General features: G+C 35.4%; 1 protein-coding gene, 1 long non-coding RNA gene and 1 other non-coding gene across 5 annotated transcripts; 1 reads left to right on the top strand and 2 right to left on the bottom strand.

Annotated features, from left to right (window-relative positions):
- Positions 1-138: 138 nt before the first annotated feature.
- Positions 139-1,861, top strand: LOC100535312 (uncharacterized). Of its 2 annotated transcripts, XR_015499346.1 has the most exons (5): positions 139-179; positions 261-316; positions 518-584; positions 1,054-1,122; positions 1,399-1,861. It is a non-coding gene; the product is annotated as an uncharacterized LOC100535312 (long non-coding RNA). The 2 variants fall into 2 exon arrangements; XR_015499345.1 differs by having other exon boundaries at positions 139-316.
- LOC137490351 (U6 spliceosomal RNA) lies at positions 971-1,077 on the bottom strand. Its single transcript, XR_015500160.1, has one exon. It is a non-coding gene; the product is annotated as a U6 spliceosomal RNA (small nuclear RNA).
- A 2,822-nt stretch (positions 1,862-4,683) lies between the features above and the next one.
- hsd3b1 (hydroxy-delta-5-steroid dehydrogenase, 3 beta- and steroid delta-isomerase 1) lies at positions 4,684-11,014 on the bottom strand. Of its 2 annotated transcripts, none has more exon segments than NM_001386297.1 (3): positions 4,684-6,384; positions 8,693-8,857; positions 10,477-11,014. In NM_001386297.1, coding segments are annotated over 3 exon segments (1,125 nt in total). In that variant the 5' UTR covers positions 10,628-11,014; the 3' UTR covers positions 4,684-5,575.
- Positions 11,015-19,502: the final 8,488 nt, after the last annotated feature.

Genomic DNA, 19,502 nt, shown 5'->3' with positions numbered 1-19,502 from the left:
TATATAACTTTTCATTTGAATTGAAAACATTTTGTGAGAGGGGACAATGCTGTACAGTACCCAAACAGTGCTTTCACACTGGCACTATTTTCTGTTTAGCCACAGCGCAGCGTGACGCTTCACATGCCGTGACCGCGTAGGGAAACTGTGACGTCGAACTCATCACCATGATATATTTGGTACATGCAGTAACATGAGTTTTACTTGAAAATGTTTCAATGTAACTTTTACTTGATTGTCGTTTTCGATCTGCGTTTTAGGCTTACAAAAGATAGAATACAAGGAATCACGGCGCTACTTTTGTCAGTCCAAGTAAGTGCATAAACAAGGTTAGGTTGAGTTCGTGTCGATGGTTTGCGCAGGTTTGAGATTTGCAGCTATTAACGATTATGATGCATTTATAACAGTTTGAAGAATCATCATGATGCTGAATGTAGACAGTCACTGTGAGTAAGTTTTTACGTTATGTTTTTTGTTCCTTTAACTTGACTTCGATCTGCGTTTTCAGGTAACTTAGACTTGCAAAAGAACAACAATCGACGCAAGCGTTTCAGTCCAGCCTTGCACAAGTAACACAAGTGACGGTAAGTGCATTTCAGTCCTTTTATACGTCAGAATTTATGCTATATAATCATTCTAGTTCGATATCGTGTACGTTATAACTGCTCGCAAGATGCAGTTATTGTTAACGATGGCGATACACTTTAAACGTAAGAGTCATTTGGATGGTAAATGCAATCAATGCTAATATGTTTTAGCGTTAAAAGATATTCATTTGATGCATTTTACTTGATTTAACCCGAGTTGAATGTGCTGTGGACAGTGAGATGCTCTAATGCGCGGCTGGCAGTGCAATGGCGCCATCTAGCGGATGCGCTTCGTACTGCACGCTTAAACTCCCTTTTTTACTGAATACAGTAGAAATTATGAATTACTGTTAATCAATAATTATCAATCTATAATCAATAATTAAAAGATGGAACGCTTCACGAATTTGCGTGTCATCCTTGCGCAGGGGCCATGCTAATCTTCTCTGTATCGTTCCAATTTTAGTATATGTGCTGCCGAAGCAAGCACGAGCTGGGAGTCTGGAGGACGGCTATATATACCAGTGACTTCTGGGTATGTGTTTCATGTGTGGTATATGGCTTACTTACTTATTCAACTCATTTACACTTACATGTGTCAGTAAATCACTGTGTAGTAGTAAACCTGTAAACCCTTAAATTCTTTAAAATTTGAAAACCAGCAGTTTATGTAGGATTACCATAGAGTTTTGGAGCTGTAAGCGTATGCGAAGGAAACAGGCCGTTTCTTTAGAGTGATTGGATGAGTTCCTGAACTTCCTGTGTGACATCGAGGAGCTTTTGTTCACGTGTTCTTCTCCTCCCCCCACAGGCATGCGCAGATCCCCCCTGCCTTGGATAAGAGCACAAAACACTCCGACACAAGGAAGCTGCTCTCACTAGAGCAGAGCCCATGAAAACCCAGACAGACACGTGGAGGGTAAGAATACTCTAAATCTTGGAGACATGAAAAACTGAGTTCACAGCCGGCGTTGAACTCAAAGCTCTCAGCAGAACAAAGATCAAACATTCAAACTGACGTCGAGAACAAAGCCTGCCTGTCCTGCAGCTACATGTGCTATGTAGCATTCTCCTGGATATCGTAGTTGTGAAATTTGTTTTTATGTTTTAAAAAGGACTATAAAAGTCATTAGTTGCACAGAGATTAGTTTGTTATGTCTTAACTATAGCTTCATAGAATCTTGCTAATAATTTGACTTTAAGTTTTTGCTTACAGCATTTATCCACAAAGCTTAAATGGATAGTTTACAGGAAAATAAATGTGGCTCAGAAAAGTGGCCTCTTTTTGAGTTTTTTCCCCGTTGAACACACAAAAACTTGCTTTGAGGAATGTTGGGAAATAGCAGCCATTGATATTCATTGTAGGAAAAAAATGCAAGTCAATGACTTCCAGCTTTATTTACTATGTCTTCTTTAAAACACCTTTATTTTATACCTAAAAAAAAACTAAATTCATTCACATTTGAAAGAAGTGGAATGTTGAGTTTGATAGAATTTCCATTTTGTTAGTGAATTGTCTCTTTAAGTGGCTCCAACAATAAGAGTTTCCTTTCTCTGGTTTAAAACCAGTACATTAGTAGGGAAAAATACAATGGAAGTAATTGGCTACTTTTTTCCCCAGCATTTTCTTAAAAAAGAAATGCTTTAACAAAAGAAGGAAACTAATAGATGCTGGAGCAAGTGGAGGGTGAGTAGGCATAGGCCGGTATAAGGTTTTGACTGTATGATAACCTTGAATAAAAATATCACAGTTTGAAAGTATTGTGGTTATTGAACTAAAAAAAATATATATTTTTTTAAATGTCTGGATAAAACAACAACTTTTTCCCCTATTAAAATCAATATATATTATACTTTAAGAAACATTTAAAATATTTTGGAGCTGTAAATAAGCAGGATAAATAATTAAAATAAATCACTGAGTTCTGTTATTAGTTTCAAAAACAGATTTCTTTACAACTTGAAAATGCATCTTTGGCACTGTTCAGGTCCATAGTATGCTTGTATGTAGGTGCATAAGCTACTTGTTTCTCACATGTTGTTGTGTATGGTTGATGTGTATGGTTATTTGCTGCTGGAGATATACTGCAGAAACTTTATAACAGAAAAATGTAGCGGTTTCGAAACTGACTTTTCCAAACAGTGGTAAACCTTGAAACTGGTTATCATCCCATGCCTAAGGGTTAGTAACATCATGTAGCAATTGTAGAATTTATATTGAGCAATTCTGGAAAAAATGCATCACCGTTTCTACAAAAATAGCCAGCACAAATGATTTCAAGATTTAAATTAATAATAAATGTTTTGTTTACTACCAAATCAGCATATTTGAATGATTTCTGACGGATCATGTGACACTGAAGACTGGAATCATGTTAAATATGAGCCTAGGATCAAGATATAAAGTACGTTTTAAATATATGATAACATAATTAGATTTAATAACATTGTAATAACATTTCACGGTATTATGCATTTACTGTGTTTGGATTAAATAAATACACCCTTACTGTACCTTTCTGTGAGGTGTTTATTAACTTACAGTAAAAGTAGCTTGTCTCCATCTAGTGGCGTAATTAGGTTTTGCTATCACAGTGACTTAATGACTTCAAAAGGTTTATAAACCACGTTGGACCTTTTAAAAGAATATTTAAAAAAATTGAAAATCAGTCATTTTAAAAAAAACTAAATTTCACAATATTTATTTGGTGTAGTTCTGATCAAACACAAGCAGTCTTGCTGTGTATTGGTATTGAATATATTAAAACTAACCAGTCTCTCGTCTTCATTGTGGAGTAACTGTTTTCTTAGCTTTGCCATTACAAAGACTTAAATGCTTTTTTAACCTTTGTATGGTGTTCGGGTCTGTGAGACCCGTTTTCAGTTTTTTTTTTCAAAAGAAAAATTAAGCCATTTATTTTTTCAACCTGAAATTCATTGGCTTTAGCTTATTTTCTGTGAAGAACATACATTTTCAAAAAGCAAATTTTCAATGACCGCATAATGTACCTCCCCCACACATTTACATTACATACAAGGTGTTCGGGTCCACTGGACCCAGGTCTAATAAAAGTCTTGAAAGTGTAGGTCCAGTGTTCCTACACAAAGTTGCAACATTGTTGAAAATTCAACTATCAACACTGTCTGCTCTTACATTGCTGCACAGTTTATCCTCTCTCGTGCAGGAACCAAGCTTTATTTTCTCATACCCTGTCCCATCTGCAGGGGCATAGTACTATAAATAAGACATTGCGGGTGTGATTTCTTATCACAACTGATCAAGATAGCCAAAAGATTATCTGCTGCGAGGGCCTTGCAATTGATTGTGGAAGAGAGAGGAGCTTCTGATGATAATGTCCATGACCATGGTGGGAACAATACGAATAAACAAATCTGTGGGTTTTATTCTTTTCATAACATAAAAAAACATAAAAAAAGCGAGAAGCACATTAATCCATCATTATGATCTAACAAAGGTAAAGGGGAAAAATTAACCATGTTTGCTGTTCATATGGCTTGTAATTGGGATTAAGTAAACATTTGTTGAATAATTTAACATAAAATTGTTTGATAGTGTTAATATGGAAAGCCAAAACTCTAGGCCAGGGGGGCTAACCCTGTTCCTGGAGAGCCACCTTCCTGCAGATTTCAGTTGCAACCCATTTCAAACACACCTGCCTGTAATTATCACGTGGTGTTCAGGTCCTAATTAATTGGTTCATGTGTGTTTGATATGGGTAGCAACTGAAATCTGCAGGAAGGTGGCTCTCCAGGAACAGGGTTGGCCACCCCTGCTGTAGCGGGTCCATCAGACCAGTTTTTCTAGCGGGTCCATCGATCAGTTTAATCGAACACTGGCTGAGAAACAAAAATACGAACACCCCACAAGGTTTAAAATATACACTATTTAATATTTAAAAGATAGATAAAAAAATTTAATTTGTAAATGTAATATCATTTCGCAATATCACTGTTTCAAAAATAAATGCACTCTTCTGTTTCGTAAAATAATTTTAAAAAGACAAGTACTTTGTCGCCATCTTGTGGCGTAATCATTAAGACTTAATAATAATCTTTTCACTAACATCACTCATCATATTATCACATTAAGTGTTTAATGAAATTGCAATAGCTCACAAACTGTTGACATATTGTTTTACAGCGCCACACCCAAACCTGGCTCACTTTGCCTCCTATTGGTAGCTTTGCTTAACACAATTATCACCATTGAATGACAACAACAGACAGCGGAGGGATAGCCTAAAATACACACATGCATACAGACTTAAACATTAATCAATTATCACATTATACATGTATTTATTTATTCAAATTGAAGTATTTAAAGTAGGCCTACGTTTGACAATCGACCCCAAATGTAAAATTGTCCAAGACTCCAATAGTATCTGGATGTAGCCTTGATGATGCAAGCTGAGACTGCATATCTCCACTGAAGGCAGATAGCATTGAAAGCCGATTAATCACTATTTCTGAAACATATTCAGTAATAAAAACCATGTTCTGTTGATAAAGCGCATTAGACACCTTAAGTTGAATGTAGGAAATCCAACAGTAGGCATCTAATGCATTAAACTTTTTTTTTGTTGTTGCAATAATTGCTGAAGCTTTTATCCTGAAATAATTCTCACAAGATTGACATAGACCGCAAAAAGGGATACTTTAACAGGTATAATAATTTATGTAAATGCTCAGAGCAAAAAAACTTCAAACTAATTTAATAGCAAAGGGTTTATAAAGATACAATAGGTAATGTTTAACAATAAGGTCTCATTAGTAATTGTTAATGCACTATAATAACTAACATCAATAGTAAGAAATAGCTACATTTGTTACAGAAGTTTTGTTAATGTTACTTTAAAAAACACAACTGATCTGAACCATGCTTGTTCCTTATCACAATATATTGAATTATTAAACACTGGCACGTTTAACCAACAGGCAGTTAAAGTCATAAACAACATGCCAGTTTATTTTAAGTTAATTGATCGTATTTCTGCAGGTAAGACAGATGCAAACCAATCAGTAGTGCATTTGCGCGCCTCTTCCCATTCATAGCGAGGGGTGTAGCCGAAATCCCTGTGAGCCTTTTGATATGAGAAACTAAAAGGCGTGTTAAGCATGGTCAGTAGCTGCCTATTTAAGGGTGGAGTAAACGTTAGGAAGGGTCGGAGCACAACGTGCAGCAACTCCATGAAGAAAGAAAGAATATACAGGAGCGGAAAGGGCAGAATTGGCCTCTCTTGTATCCCAAAGCCTAAAGAGGACAGAACAGCATAGTTAAAGTCCGAATAGCTGACATGTGGCGTGTTGTCTGAGATGTAATAGAAGTTTCCTCCCATCATGGCCCTTTTCTGAGGATCTCTGAGTCCCCGTCCTGCTTGTAGATGTGCCAGGGCTGCGTTTCCCACATATACAGGATTCACTTTAGCCTCACGGCGTGAGGTTCGCAGCAGCACATTTCCATTGCGGATTCCATCCCTCATGTGGCCTAAAGTAAATCGGCAGCCTGGTCCAAAAATGTACATGGGCCTCAGTGCACAGGTGGCGAGCTGACCTCCATTACACAGCAGATCTCCATTGGCCTGCAGGCAAATCTCTTCGGCCTCCTTTTTGGTTTTGCTGTAGCTGAATTTAAGGCGAGAGGAGTATGGGGTGTCCTCATTGCCGTTGATGATTGGTTCACCACTGGGATTGGGACCAGCCACCTCAATGCTGCTGGTGTAAATGAAGGAGGGTACGTTTTCTTGGATGCATGTCTCAAGCAGCAGCTTTGTTGCTGTCAAAGAAAAACAAACACAAATATTTTTCTTTAGCATTCAATGGGCATATTTCAGTTGGATATTCAGTTGCATATTTCAGTTCATTATCAGTTGGAGATAATGAATGGCTTTACTTGTATTTCTATTGCAAGGACCATATAGACCATTTCGATGTGGTGGTTTCACTGGCCCATGAACATTTCCTGTTAGTTGTCAAAGTATTTCGAAACTATAAAAAGAGGCAATTTAATCATAATGTTAAACAGCCATCATAACATTATTTATCAATACGTGGACCTTTTAGGATTCTTGGACACTATGGAAATTACAAATGCAATACAGGAAATACACTAGGACCATTGTTATTGTTTACATCCCTTAAAATGGTCAATAAAATCAGAAGATTGGCTCACGCAGAAGAATAATAGAATACCTGTGCTGTGCCACTATCAAGAAATCATGCCAGACCTTTAGACTCATGACAGTCAAGGACTGACTCATCTAATTATCATGACAATTCTAATTGATTGGTTGCTTTACATATCAGTCAGACATTTTCACCTGCCTAAACCTGACAGCGAACAAAATAATTGTGTACAGTTAGTTTCGTTAGGTGTTATGTTTAGGAGAGTAAAAATATAAAGGTATTGCCTCTGTAACAGACCAGCGTGCAAAGCTCTTGTAAGTATTTTAAAGAATGTACCTTAAACCATAGGTCTCAAACTAGATTCCTGGATGGCTGCAGCTCTGCACAATTTTGCTCCAATCCTAATCACACACAGGTGATACAACTAATCAAGGTGTTCAAGACTACTAGAGACTGTTAGGCTGTTGTAAGTTAGAGGTGGTTGGAGCTAAACTGTGCAGAGCTGTGGGTCTCCAGGAACTGAGTTTGAGACCATTGTGCTTAAACCAAGGGTTTTCAATCTTTTGTATTCCACAGACCCTAATAATAATTATTACACCGTAAAAAAAATATGTATATATATTTATATTAAAAAAAATCCTGCAAAGATGTTAATTTTTTTTCAGTAATATTTTAGAGTAATTACTGTAACAATCTCTCTAAATTAAGTTTGACTTTCATTTTAGGTACTTTATCATTAAAGACAAATTACTGTAATTTTTATTTTTTTATACAGGGAAATTACTTTATTATTTATATTTATATGTTATTTTAAAGTGCATTCAAAACTCCGTAAAAATTACAAACAATATCTGTAAATTAGCGGCTTGACTGTTATTTTAAGTATTGCATAGTTAATGACAAATTACAATAATTTGTCTGTTTTAAACTATACAATTACACACAGTTTTTTTCCTGTTTTTTGAAGAACATTTAAAATTAGGTAAAACTAAAGTAATAGCACCTCATTATATTAAGGTTGATGCTAACAGTTTTTTTTAATTCTTGTGATTTAAAGTTGTGAGAATTTTAATCAGTTTTATCTTGTATGTTGTTTTTTTCCAGACTTTTTTGATCCAAAATAAAACTTTTTAATTACAACCTTGAGCATGTCTTGACATTTTATTAAAAGTATTTAATCGTAATGATTTAGGGAGAATTCTGTTAAATTGTTTTGTTTTCTCTTTAACTTTTATAGTGCAGTCACTTTATAGATGTTGTTCGGTCATAATAATCTCTGAAAAGTCTGTAAAATAACAGTGTTTCTTTGTAAAACTCTTATTGTGTAACTATTGAATGAATATATGTTTATGTTCAGTAATTTTCCTTAAAGGCAAAATAACCTATTTATCGCCATGTTGTAATATTATTATTATTATTATTATTATTTTTGGAATCTGTCTTTTGAAATCATTTTCCTCCTTATACAGTGCTCAGAATAACTGAGTACACCCTATTTTGAAAATGAATATTTTCCCCCATTTCTCAGTGAATATAGGCAAGGTATTTTAGTGCAACAAAACAGATTTATTAAACAGATATAATTATTCAAATAATATTTTAGTAACAACATAATACAATTAAGTTCAAGAAAAATATTGCAAGAATAAATAACAATCTACAAAATTTCAACAATTTTTCATATTTTTGCTTCTCTTGATTTTTCCTCGTTTTTAAATTTGTATTTAAAATTTTTCTCTAACATATAAACTGTGTACTAGTTTTTGGACTGTTATGGTAAGTTATTTTGTTAGATTTGGCTTCAGTACTGACTAATCTAATGTATATGCACAAATATAATATTGTGTAGCCTCCTATTAAAAATATGAATTTAAAAGAAAGATTTGTGAAGGGTGTACTTTTATATGCTGAGCACTGTATCTCAATTGGTTTCATTTTTATGTGCCAAACACACTTACCTTTGACATTAACTCCATACAGTTCACTGTACTCAACTGCTCCAATGACATCAATGAGAGACGCAGTGTGAAAAACAAGCGCTGCTCCTTTACAAGCTCTCCTCAGCAGCTCAGGATTCCTGATATCGCCCTCGAAAACACTCACTTTAGTCTCTCCCCGGCAATCTGAGCACACAGAGAAACAGCAGATTCACAGTAATGTATGTTTTGCCCTAATTCATGCTTTAAAATGAGAAGATAGTGCCTTATGAATGGCTTACATCAACTACATTCTTTATTTTTACTGTGAGGCGACAGTGCTAACCAATTGAGCTGCTGTGTATATACTAATGAAATAGATATTGATGGGGTCCCATTTTGTCTTCAAATCTATCCCAGAAAGGATAAATGTTTATGCTTTTCTCATTACTTTATTAATATTATTATTTGAATCAGTATTTAATCCTGAAATGGTTTTGACTAATGAATAAAGTTAACACATTGCTTCATATAAGAATGTTCAGTGCATTTGCCCCTCTCTTTGTAACTTTGGGAGCCACCAAACTCAAAACCAAAAGGGCTTGATGATATACGTATTTGTATTGCTGTGTGTAAATAAGTGATTTTGATATTATTATTGTCATGTGTTCATTATTATGTGTAACATTAACTCTGTTTAAAGTGGTTTTGTAGTGAGAATATACAAAACTGCTCCTGAATGTAGATTATACTGGTTTTTAACCAGTTTTGATAAAGATGGCTGAGAGTATACTTAGTTTTGGGTAAGGAACAGATTGTACTTTGGGTGTGTGTGTGTGTTTTATTTGATTGTAGATCTTTTCAGAGTACTGGGGTCAGCTCTAAACAGCCTAGGGGCTGTCTGACGTTGAATGCTTGAGATATTGAGATTTTGTTCAGAGTTGTACGCACGCACCCATGTGGAACTCAGGTTAAAACACCTATCTATGACGCATTTAATGCTGTTATGTAAGAGTATAATTGTTGTTGATTTGTGATCGTAAGCAAAGCAGTAAGCAGTAAGCAGACGAGTGTTGAAGCTGGCTTCTGCTGAGGAAACTATCTTCAGTAAACTTTATTTATTCGAATCTCTGACTCCTCTTCATCTTACAGACTGGTGATTTTTGGGTTCAAACTGTAATTATCCCTTCAATATATTAATATTAATTAACTATTATTATCAGTTTTATATCAATCAACCATCATAACACACATAATATTACATTTATTATTAACTAGTCAGAGGATCTACAATCAGTGTTTCATACTCCAAATCATTCAAAATATTCTTAAATGTAATGAGGTCAACTTCTTACTCTGAAACTTAATTTGCAAGTTGCTCTATGAAAAAGCTGCTGCATATTCAATTGCCTTCCCCCAAAAAATTTTGTACACACCGCTTGTACAGACAATAAATAAAAAAAATTGATAGATGAGAAAATACTGGGCAACCCTTTACAATAAGGTTCATTAGTTGATGCATTTACTAACATGAACTAATCATGAACAACACTTGTACAGCATTTATTAATCATAATTGAACATTTACTAATGCATTATTAACATTCAAGTCCATGCTTGTTAACATTAGTTAATGCACCATGAGTTACCATGAACTAACAATGAATAACTGTATTTTCATTAACTAACGTTTATTAACGTGAATATATACTGTAGTGAATGTATTGTTCAATGTTTGTTCATGTTAGTAAATGCATTACTTAAAATTAACTAACGAACCTTATTGTAAAGTGTGACCAAATACTGTGATGGAAATATCCACTAACCATCAAGAGACTGTATTAGCTCTGAGCGGATGTTTCTATCCAGCAGTCGGATCTCAGCAAGCTTCTCCTCCTTCAGCAACAGTCGAACCAGCCTTTCTCCAAGAAACCCGCAGGCTCCCGTCACCACACACACTTCTCCTGAAAGAGCCATGGAAACTGCCAGCAATGCCAATTCACTGCTGGGTTTTGCCACTCTGATGGAATTGTTCGAGTGAGCAGGGACTGGAGAACTCAGAGGTGTAACAAGTCCTCAGAAGCTGGAGCAGACTAGAGGGCGGTGTGTTTTTAAGGCTTGCTATCTGCCAAGGACAGTCTCAATGCCAACAGTGTTGGGAATCAGTGTCAAGGTGCGAGTCAGCAGTCGGCTTATTTTTATGGTCCTGTTTTTGTAAAGACAGCCATTGAAATCCACCATATTGATTTTTTTTTTCATGGTGTCACATATTATTAAACAGACATAATTTGAAATACAAAATGGTTGTGGGACCTTAAAATAAACTCTGCTCCTCAAACACTTGCACTTGCTATTAAAAGAAACTTGCTCTGACTTTCTATTACTAACATTATTTCATTTATTCATAATTTTATTCTGTCAAAAAGAGAGAGAGAGAGGGTGTGTTTGTGTGTGTGTTTGTGTGTGTACCTTGTATTCCTCACATTCAGGCCCGGCGCCAGGAAGTTCAAACTGAGGGGGCACTTTAAATCCATATTGGGGCACTAGACCTGGTGACTGATTTTGGTCTCTTGTTTCTTTTATTTAGGCTATTTATTCACATTTATTATTACTTTGCATTACTGCCTAAGTTACTGAACTAAGGCAGTAATATAGGCTACGTTTTAATAGTAATAACAATATGCAGTTTCGCTATTACGAATTTTATTAACGATGGTAATGCAAACCGCTTATTAATGCAGACGGATCATGGCTTCAGTGCCAAACGAAACGAGTGCTTTAAAACATGTTATTCTCCTAATTTTCGTTTTATTTCAAATAACAGGAATATGAATGTTTAAAGTTTTAGGTAAAGAAATCAAATTATGCCCACACATGCAAGCTGACCCACGATCAGACAATTCATTAAACCGGTAAATAAATATAGTGAAATCAGCTTAACCGAGTCATCCCGCTTCACGTAGCCTATATATTATCCAACCAACATCAGTGTTAGGGAAAAGCTAAATGTTACAATCTAATGTCATTTAAAACAATTACTTAGTTACATTTTAAAGGCATTAGTGTAGCCAGAAAAATACCTTAAAAAGATACCAAAATTCACATGTTAATACCGTGAAAATTGGTTAAATTTTGGCACGGATAACACGCAACTCAATATGCTAGGCCTATAACTTTTTTTTAATCCTAAGATTTATCTTAGGCTATCATAAGTGTGTTTTTTTCGTGATATTGTAAACCATCATAAACCATAAGGTTACTAGGCCTACCCGTCATTTTATTTATTAATTTTTTTTTATTAAGCCTTTCTTTAATTGCTTGTTTTCAGGTTATTTTCATTTTAGGGCCATGAGCTACAAGTCAAAACAAACTCGATATGTTGTATTTTAGCTCTTAAAATAGATCTACAATATATTTAATGTTGTTTAATTTTGCATGAGCAAATAGCAGTATATAGCCTAAATTACATATTTTTAAAATATTATCATTCTGCCTACCTGCAGCGCACGAGGTTTCTCGGTTGATCCGCGGTAATTCCACTTAAGCACTATATAACACTGCAAACTTGACTTCGCAGGCCGATCATCTTTAAACGCAAAAGGCATTTATTATGTGTTATACCTGACTGCTGTTCTGCGTTTTGTCAATTTTAGCTTAATTGTAATATTAATAATAATATAAAAAAATAAATTAAAATATTATTTATAGTGTAGCCTACTGTGGGACTGTGCAGTAAACCATTAATTTTTATAAAAAAAAATTATTAGTCTACATATTACTGAATAACTAATAATTTTCTCTCTTGTTAGTTGAGTGCGCATCCATCGCCGTGTGCGCGTTTTAAAGGCTACTTACGGGCGCACCTGACCTGACGCGGGGACCGGATCTCTGGACTATAGGACTAGCTTTAATCTCACCATTTTCATAATTTAATTGCTATGTCATATATTTTAAAATATTCAAATGTGTGTTCTGAAAGTTGGAAAGTTTCTTTCTATAAGGGGGCAATGCCCCCCTTTGCCCCCCTGTAGCGACGGGCCTGCCTTTCTAAGACGACAAATCTGACGAGAAACACCTGAGGGAAAAACCTGAGGCAAGACTTGAAGCTCTAAAAGATAATATTCATCAAATGAAAAGCAACCAGAGAGCAGTTTTGTGGACTCTGTCACTCTTTAGTATCCTTGTTCGCTCCTGTCATGCCAAAATGAATAAAAACATTTGGATGTCGTTTACCCTGATGTTGTCTATTAGGAGGAATGCGTCAATAGAGCCGCCATTTTAGTACAGGGTAGCGCTCCTTTGAAATAAACGCTCCTTTTAATTGAGCGCCATCTAGCGGTCACATAATCTAATGACTAAATATTATGACAACTTGTTCAACTTCTTTTATAAATATATATAACTTGAAATTACCTTTTCTCACCACCACACTGGTCTTTTTCACAAGACAAAAATTTGTTGTTGGAAACTGTATTTTATATACTTAAATTTGACTTTTGCATGCTAAAAGTACTTTAGTAAGAGACGTTTTACTTGATTTGGGTCATTAAAAACTCCCTATGATGTATGTAGCCTATACCTGCTGTAATCAACCTAAATCCTACTGTAGGTTGACATAAAACAAAAACAACACTCATTCTTGTATTTGGACATTTTATTAAACAAATTTTAAAATAACAGTAAGTTCATGACATGTTAAATATATAGTATAATTTGCTGGTTTTAAACATACAGAACAATAATAAATATAGTTATGAAACAACCATAACATAACCCTTATGTCTTAGGACATCTTTACCTTTTTTATACCTACACCAAATGTTGACTAATGAAGGTACTTTATAACAACCATTTATTTGTTAGACTACTGTATTGTCAAACCATGTTGCATACAAATGCATTCAACAGACTAACATGACAGTGCATTGCTGTAGAGGACAAATAAAACACGAGACAGATGTTTAGAAAGAGTATAGTTTATTTAGTTTGACATGCAAACAAGACAAATTTTCAGAAAACAACCCGGAAACATAACTCACGCGCTCGTGATAACCCTCAGTTGTCTTCTTTGCTCAACAGCTTAGCTGAAAAACAAAGCAAAACATTAAAACAGTCAGACAAAGAGCAAAGAGCATAGAATCACCAAGAGACGACACTCTACAATTTGGGAAACAATAACGCGCATTTTGAATAAATTAAATAAAAACAAAGCAGCTGCTTTCCATCGCGACAGCAATGAGATCCAATGGACGGAATCCGGGAATCCAAATTGCTCTTGGTCATTCTAAGCTCTTTGCATGAAGTTAAATCATAACAGTTACCATGGTGTCTATTTCAAACTATAGTAAACTAAAGTTTGAAACTATAGTTTAAAATAGACGATGAGTGGGCCTCGCTACTCCCACCCACCATAACCCTCGCAGCGAGGTCACACTACCGCCCCCCCGTGTTTCCCTGAGGGTCCTCGGGGGTTGTTTGTTCCCTGCCTAGGGCTCAAAGGCCGCCTCGCCCCAGGGAGTGCACGGAAAGACCGGGCGCCAGGCCGTGCCAGTATTCACTGGATGTTGCTCGGCGGCACATTTCGAGCAACAAACACGTAATATTCCTTGCGATGTTACGTTTATGTACGTAAACCACAAGGAACTACAGCACAGACGGGCCCGAGTGAAGCTTCACGAAGCGGACTTCGTGAGATTGGCGTGGCTCCACTCGTACCGTCGGTATTGAACTCACCTTGGTCAAGTACAAACAGCAACACCGAGCGAACTGACAACGCTGACAGAGAGCACACGAGCTTTATAGGGATGCAGATGCAAATTTTTACAAAGCACGTCACTGCTGTCTCGTTGTCATGGCGAGCGCTGAAGAGGGCTCACCTGATTGGAGCAGACTCGGGAATCTGCGTCACGGCGAGTTGCCGTCTGCCGTACACAAAAATATATAAAATATATTCAATATATTTATATATATTTAACATTTTTGGTGCTGTGTAATATTCTGGGATGCAGTAGAATATGGAGACGGATGAATATAATTGGGTATATGCCGAGCTAGTGTTGTTCCCGTATACTTATAAACTTCCGGTGACCGATTATTGTGAGTTTTTTTCCATTGTATACGGTTCCTTTTACAGCATTCATGTTGTAATGTAATTAAAATACATTCAGTTAAATAAACTTTGGCATTCATTTAGTTGTTCAAGCGTAAAACGAGAAAAAAGGCCTTTTACTCGCACTTGCCCGTCAGAATCGGCAGGATAGCGCAGACGCTCCATTGAATATAACTGGGGGTAAAACATAAATGCTCATATTATAAAGACATGGCGGGGAAATGTAATTTAATGCAGTGCTTCTAGTACAATCTGAGACCAACTTCATATCGGATATCACTCAGCCAGTGGAGATCGCTGATTTCTAAAGAAAACACACCTTAAAAACGTGCAGATCTTTCCTTTGGCATACAGTTCGCCAGAAGTGCTTAACCCAGGTTACTGGCAAATTAAAAGTCTTCTTCGTTGATGTTTAACGGCGGTTGGCATTCAACTTTAATGTTGCATTACCGCCCCCTTCTGTACTGGAGTGTGGACTGGATTTGGACAGAGATAATTGCAGTACCCTCTCATTTTGTATTCCCCTCTCCTCCATTTTCTCTTTTTACTCTTTTCTTACCTTAAATATCCATATTAAACTCTATATCCTATTTACTAAACCAGTGACCTTTAAGAAATATAATAATTGTGACTTAATGTCTCTTGATAGTTTTCCTAATATATCCTTTAGTGTGCACCATTGCATCCCCATTTTCCTTAATTATTCTTTTAACATTATTCTTTCTTTGTTATATTTTTTACACTCAAGCACAACACGTTCCACAGATTCAATATTATTACAATATTCACATCTTCCAGATACATGTTTACCTATACATGCAAGTATTTATTTAATCTACAATGTCCAATTCTCATCCTAGTTATAATTTCTTCTTTTCGATTTCTCTTAATAGCCCTCCTTTCTCCAACCTTCTGTTGAATACTATATAAATGTCTTCCTTTCTTCTCTTCATCCCAACTTTTCCGCCAATTTTACAAGATTTTCCTCCAAATCATTATTTTAGCTTCTGCTTTACTTATTTTAATGTAAACTTCTACTTCTGTCCTACTACTGGGTTGCTTTGCTAGATTATCCACCTTTTCATTTCCTTCAATACCTACATTTGCTGGAACCCATGTAAATATTACCTGTATCCCAATATGACAAATTCGTGTGTAACATTCAAGTACTTCATATACTAGGTCTTGTCTTGATTGTGATTTAAATGTTTTTAAACTTTTTAGAACAGCTCTGGAATCTGTACATATTATTAATTTATTAGGTCTGGATTCTTCAATCCACTGAAGGGCCAGCCATACACCCACAATTTCTGCTGTAAACACAGATAAATTATTAGTTAGTCTTCTCTGCACACTAATTCCTAATTCTGGTATTCCATATGTCACCCCAGTTTGTTCGTTTTGAGGGTTCTTTGATCCATCCGTGTAAATTGATAAAAACCCCAAATATTCCTCCTTCAAATAATTACAAACGACTTTACATATATTAGTGTCCTCTTTTGCTTTTATGTGACTGTTTAATATCTTCCAATCGACCGTAGGTTGTTCAAGAAACCACAAAGGCCTACTGGCATCGATACTGTTGGGCTAAATTCCATTTCCTGTAATCCCATCTCATTCCCTATTTCTTCATAAACCCAACCAAAGCTTAAATTTTTACTCCTTTTATTCTCCCAACATTCCTGCATTATTTTAAAAACAGGATGGGATCTATTATGCCCTTGCATGTTTGCCCAATAATTTGCTGTCAACTGTTTTCTTCTTAATCTTAATGGCATCTCATTCATCTCTACCTACAATGAAACAGCTGGTGATGTGTGAAAAGCTCCACTACATACTCTAAGTGCTTGGGTTTGTATCACTTCTAGTTTATCTAGTGTTGTTTTAGCCGCATCTCTATAGGCTATACAACCATAATCTATTACTGACTTAATCAATGCAACATATATATCCTTCATTGACTGCCTTGCCCCCCAATCTACTCCTGTGAGACGTCTCATCACATTTAAAACCTTTTTACATTTCCCAGTAACTTTTTTAATGTGCTCACACCATGTTAGTGCCCAAAACCATTCCCAAAAACTTAAAGGACTCCACCTTCTCCAAAACATGATCGTACAGTTTAAGATTTATTTCTACTCCCACCTTTTTCTTAGTGAAGCAGACCACTTGAGATTTTTCTTTTGACAATCTAAAGCCCCATCTAATTGACCATTGATCCACCTGACTAATTGATTCCTGGATCTTACTTACTATATATTTTAAATTCCTACCCCTTTTCCACATTGCCCCATCATCTGCAAACAACGATCTACCAATTCCAATATCTACTTCCGAGAATATATCATTTATCATAATATTAAAAAGCAAAGGACTCATGACACTTACTTGATGAGTTCCATTTTCGATAACATAATTATTTGACAATTCTTTTCCAATTTTCACTCGAATGGAGCGTCCACTCAAGAAATCCTTTATCCAATTGAAGGCCCTACCTCCGATTCCCAACAGATGTAACTTAATCATAAACCCTTCCTTCCACATCATGTCATATGCCTTCTCTACATCCAGAAAAAATGCCACGACCGATTCCCTATTTATCTGAGATTTTCTTATCTCATCCACTAGGCATACTACTGGGTCCATTGTTCCATCTCCCCTTCCTGAATCCACTTTGATAACTAGTTATTACTTCCCTCCTTTCTAACACATGATTACACTTATAATCATGCTTATTTATCTGCATACTACTGATTATTAATAGCAACCTGTACATATTCATATATTGTAACATATACACTTGTAATCATGTTTATCTATCCCTGTACATATATTAATATATTGTAACATATACACTTGTAATCATGTTTATCTATCTGCACACTACTGATTATTAATAGCAACCTGCACATATATTCATATATTGTAACATATACACTTGTAATCATGTTTATCTATCTGCACACTACTGATTATTAATAGCAACCTGCACATATATTCATATATTGTAACATATACACTTGTAATCATGTTTATCTATCTGCACACTACTGATTATTAATAGCAACCTGCACATATATTCATATATTGTAACATATACACTTGTAATCATGTTTATCTATCTGCACACTACTGATTATTAATAGCAACCTGCACATATATTCATATATTGTAAATCTGCTCATAGCTTATCCAACCTGTATACAATTTTGATAGTACATCCATCTGTAAATATCACCATAGTTTTTCTATAACTGCACTTTATAACTTATTCCTGTATCCTGCATTTGCTGCTATTGCACTGCTGGTTAGACCTAAACTGCATTTCGTTGCATTGTACTTGTACATGTGTAATGACAATAAAGTTGAATCTAATCTAATCTATCTAATAACTCAATCTGTCTGTCACCATACACTCCATAATTTTACCTATATGCGATGTTAATGCAATTGGTCTATAATTCTCAGGTTTTGTTGGATCTTTTCCTGGTTTCCTAATGGGAAATTAAATGTCCTAGCATGCTTCAGAATGTCCAGAATGTCTTTCGAAAACGAGTACGGGTTAAACCCCGGCATCCTGGCCAAATTTACCCACTGGCCTCTGTCCATCATGGCCTCCTAACCCTCCCCATATCATAATTGGCTTCATTACTCTGTCTTCTCTCTCTGTGGTGTGCGGTCTGGTGGAAAAAGGCTGCTGTCGCTTCATCCAGGTGGATGCTACACTGGTGGTAGATGAGGAGATGGCTACCCAATAAATACCAAACTAGCTAAATTTAATAACAATATTTCCCCTAAATGCTCATTTTGTACTTAATATGATGAAACTCTAAACCATTTATTTTGGGAGTGTACTTACTGTAAAGTGTTTTGGGTTGACTTTTCCAATTTCATAAAAAAATTCCTATTTCCAAACTTTATTTAAATAACTGTATTTCCCCAAAAATTTTATTCTTTGGTTACTCTCTGAGTGTAGATCCTTCTCATTGTAAATTTATTATTAATTTATTGCTTTTTTAAACAAAATTTTACATCCATAAATGTACATTTTTAAAGAAACACCCTTACTTTTTTATTTTCAGAAAGTACTTTGAAATTTATGTGAACTCTTTAAAAGACTCTAACAATTACACTGCATGTAAAATGCTTTCTTAGTGTAAATCATTTAAACTTGTTTTAATTGCTGGAATTCTATTTATGTAACCTTCTTTGTCTCTTTGTTCATATTATATCTTTGTAATGTTCTTTCTTGCATTAAAAAAAAAAATGAAAAAGTAGATGAGAAGATTGGCCCTATGTGTAAAGCACTTTGAGTGCCAAGAAAAGCGCTATAGAAATGTAAGGAATTATTATTGTTATTATAAAGCACTGTTCATCATGATATAGACATTCTCATAATTCAATTGCTTTGTCATATATTTTAAAATATTTAAATGTGTGTTCTGAAGGTTAGAGCGACGGGGGTGTTAGTAATTAATGACAGAAAGAATTTTCAGTTTGATTGAACAATCCTTTATAAAAACTGGGGGGGCACAAACTCTTTCTGAGGGGGCAATGCTCCCTTTTGCCCCCCCGTAGGGCCGGGCCTGCTCACATTATAGGGATCAACTGTATATCACAAGTATAGAAATACCAGTAAATAATGACCAAATAAAAGTCACCAAGAGAAAAACTGCTCATAAATATTTTGAAAATGTAAGAATTCTGATTGTTTCCTGTGAGGGTAGAGCTTTAGAATATACA

The sequence above is a fragment of the Danio rerio genome, chromosome 9 (genome assembly GCF_052040795.2).
Source record: "Danio rerio strain M-AB ecotype USA chromosome 9, GRCz13ab, whole genome shotgun sequence".
Taxonomy (NCBI): domain Eukaryota; kingdom Metazoa; phylum Chordata; class Actinopteri; order Cypriniformes; family Danionidae; genus Danio; species Danio rerio.
The sequence above is the reverse complement of the archived record's forward strand: the minus strand, read 5'-3'. Positions and strand labels throughout refer to the sequence as shown.

Coding starts and splice junctions, on each gene's coding strand:
- hsd3b1 (XM_088651094.1), bottom strand. CDS start 10,627: ATGGCTCTTTCAGGAGAAGTGTGTGTGGTGACGGGAGCCTGCGGGTTT. Junction 8,858..10,476: donor GCTAATACAGTCTCTTGATG/GTTAGTGGATAT, acceptor CTGTGTGCTCAG/ATTGCCGGGGAGAGACTAAA. Junction 6,597..8,692: donor GTATGGAGTTAATGTCAAAG/GTAAGTGTGTTT, acceptor CTCTTTTTATAG/TTTCGAAATACTTTGACAAC.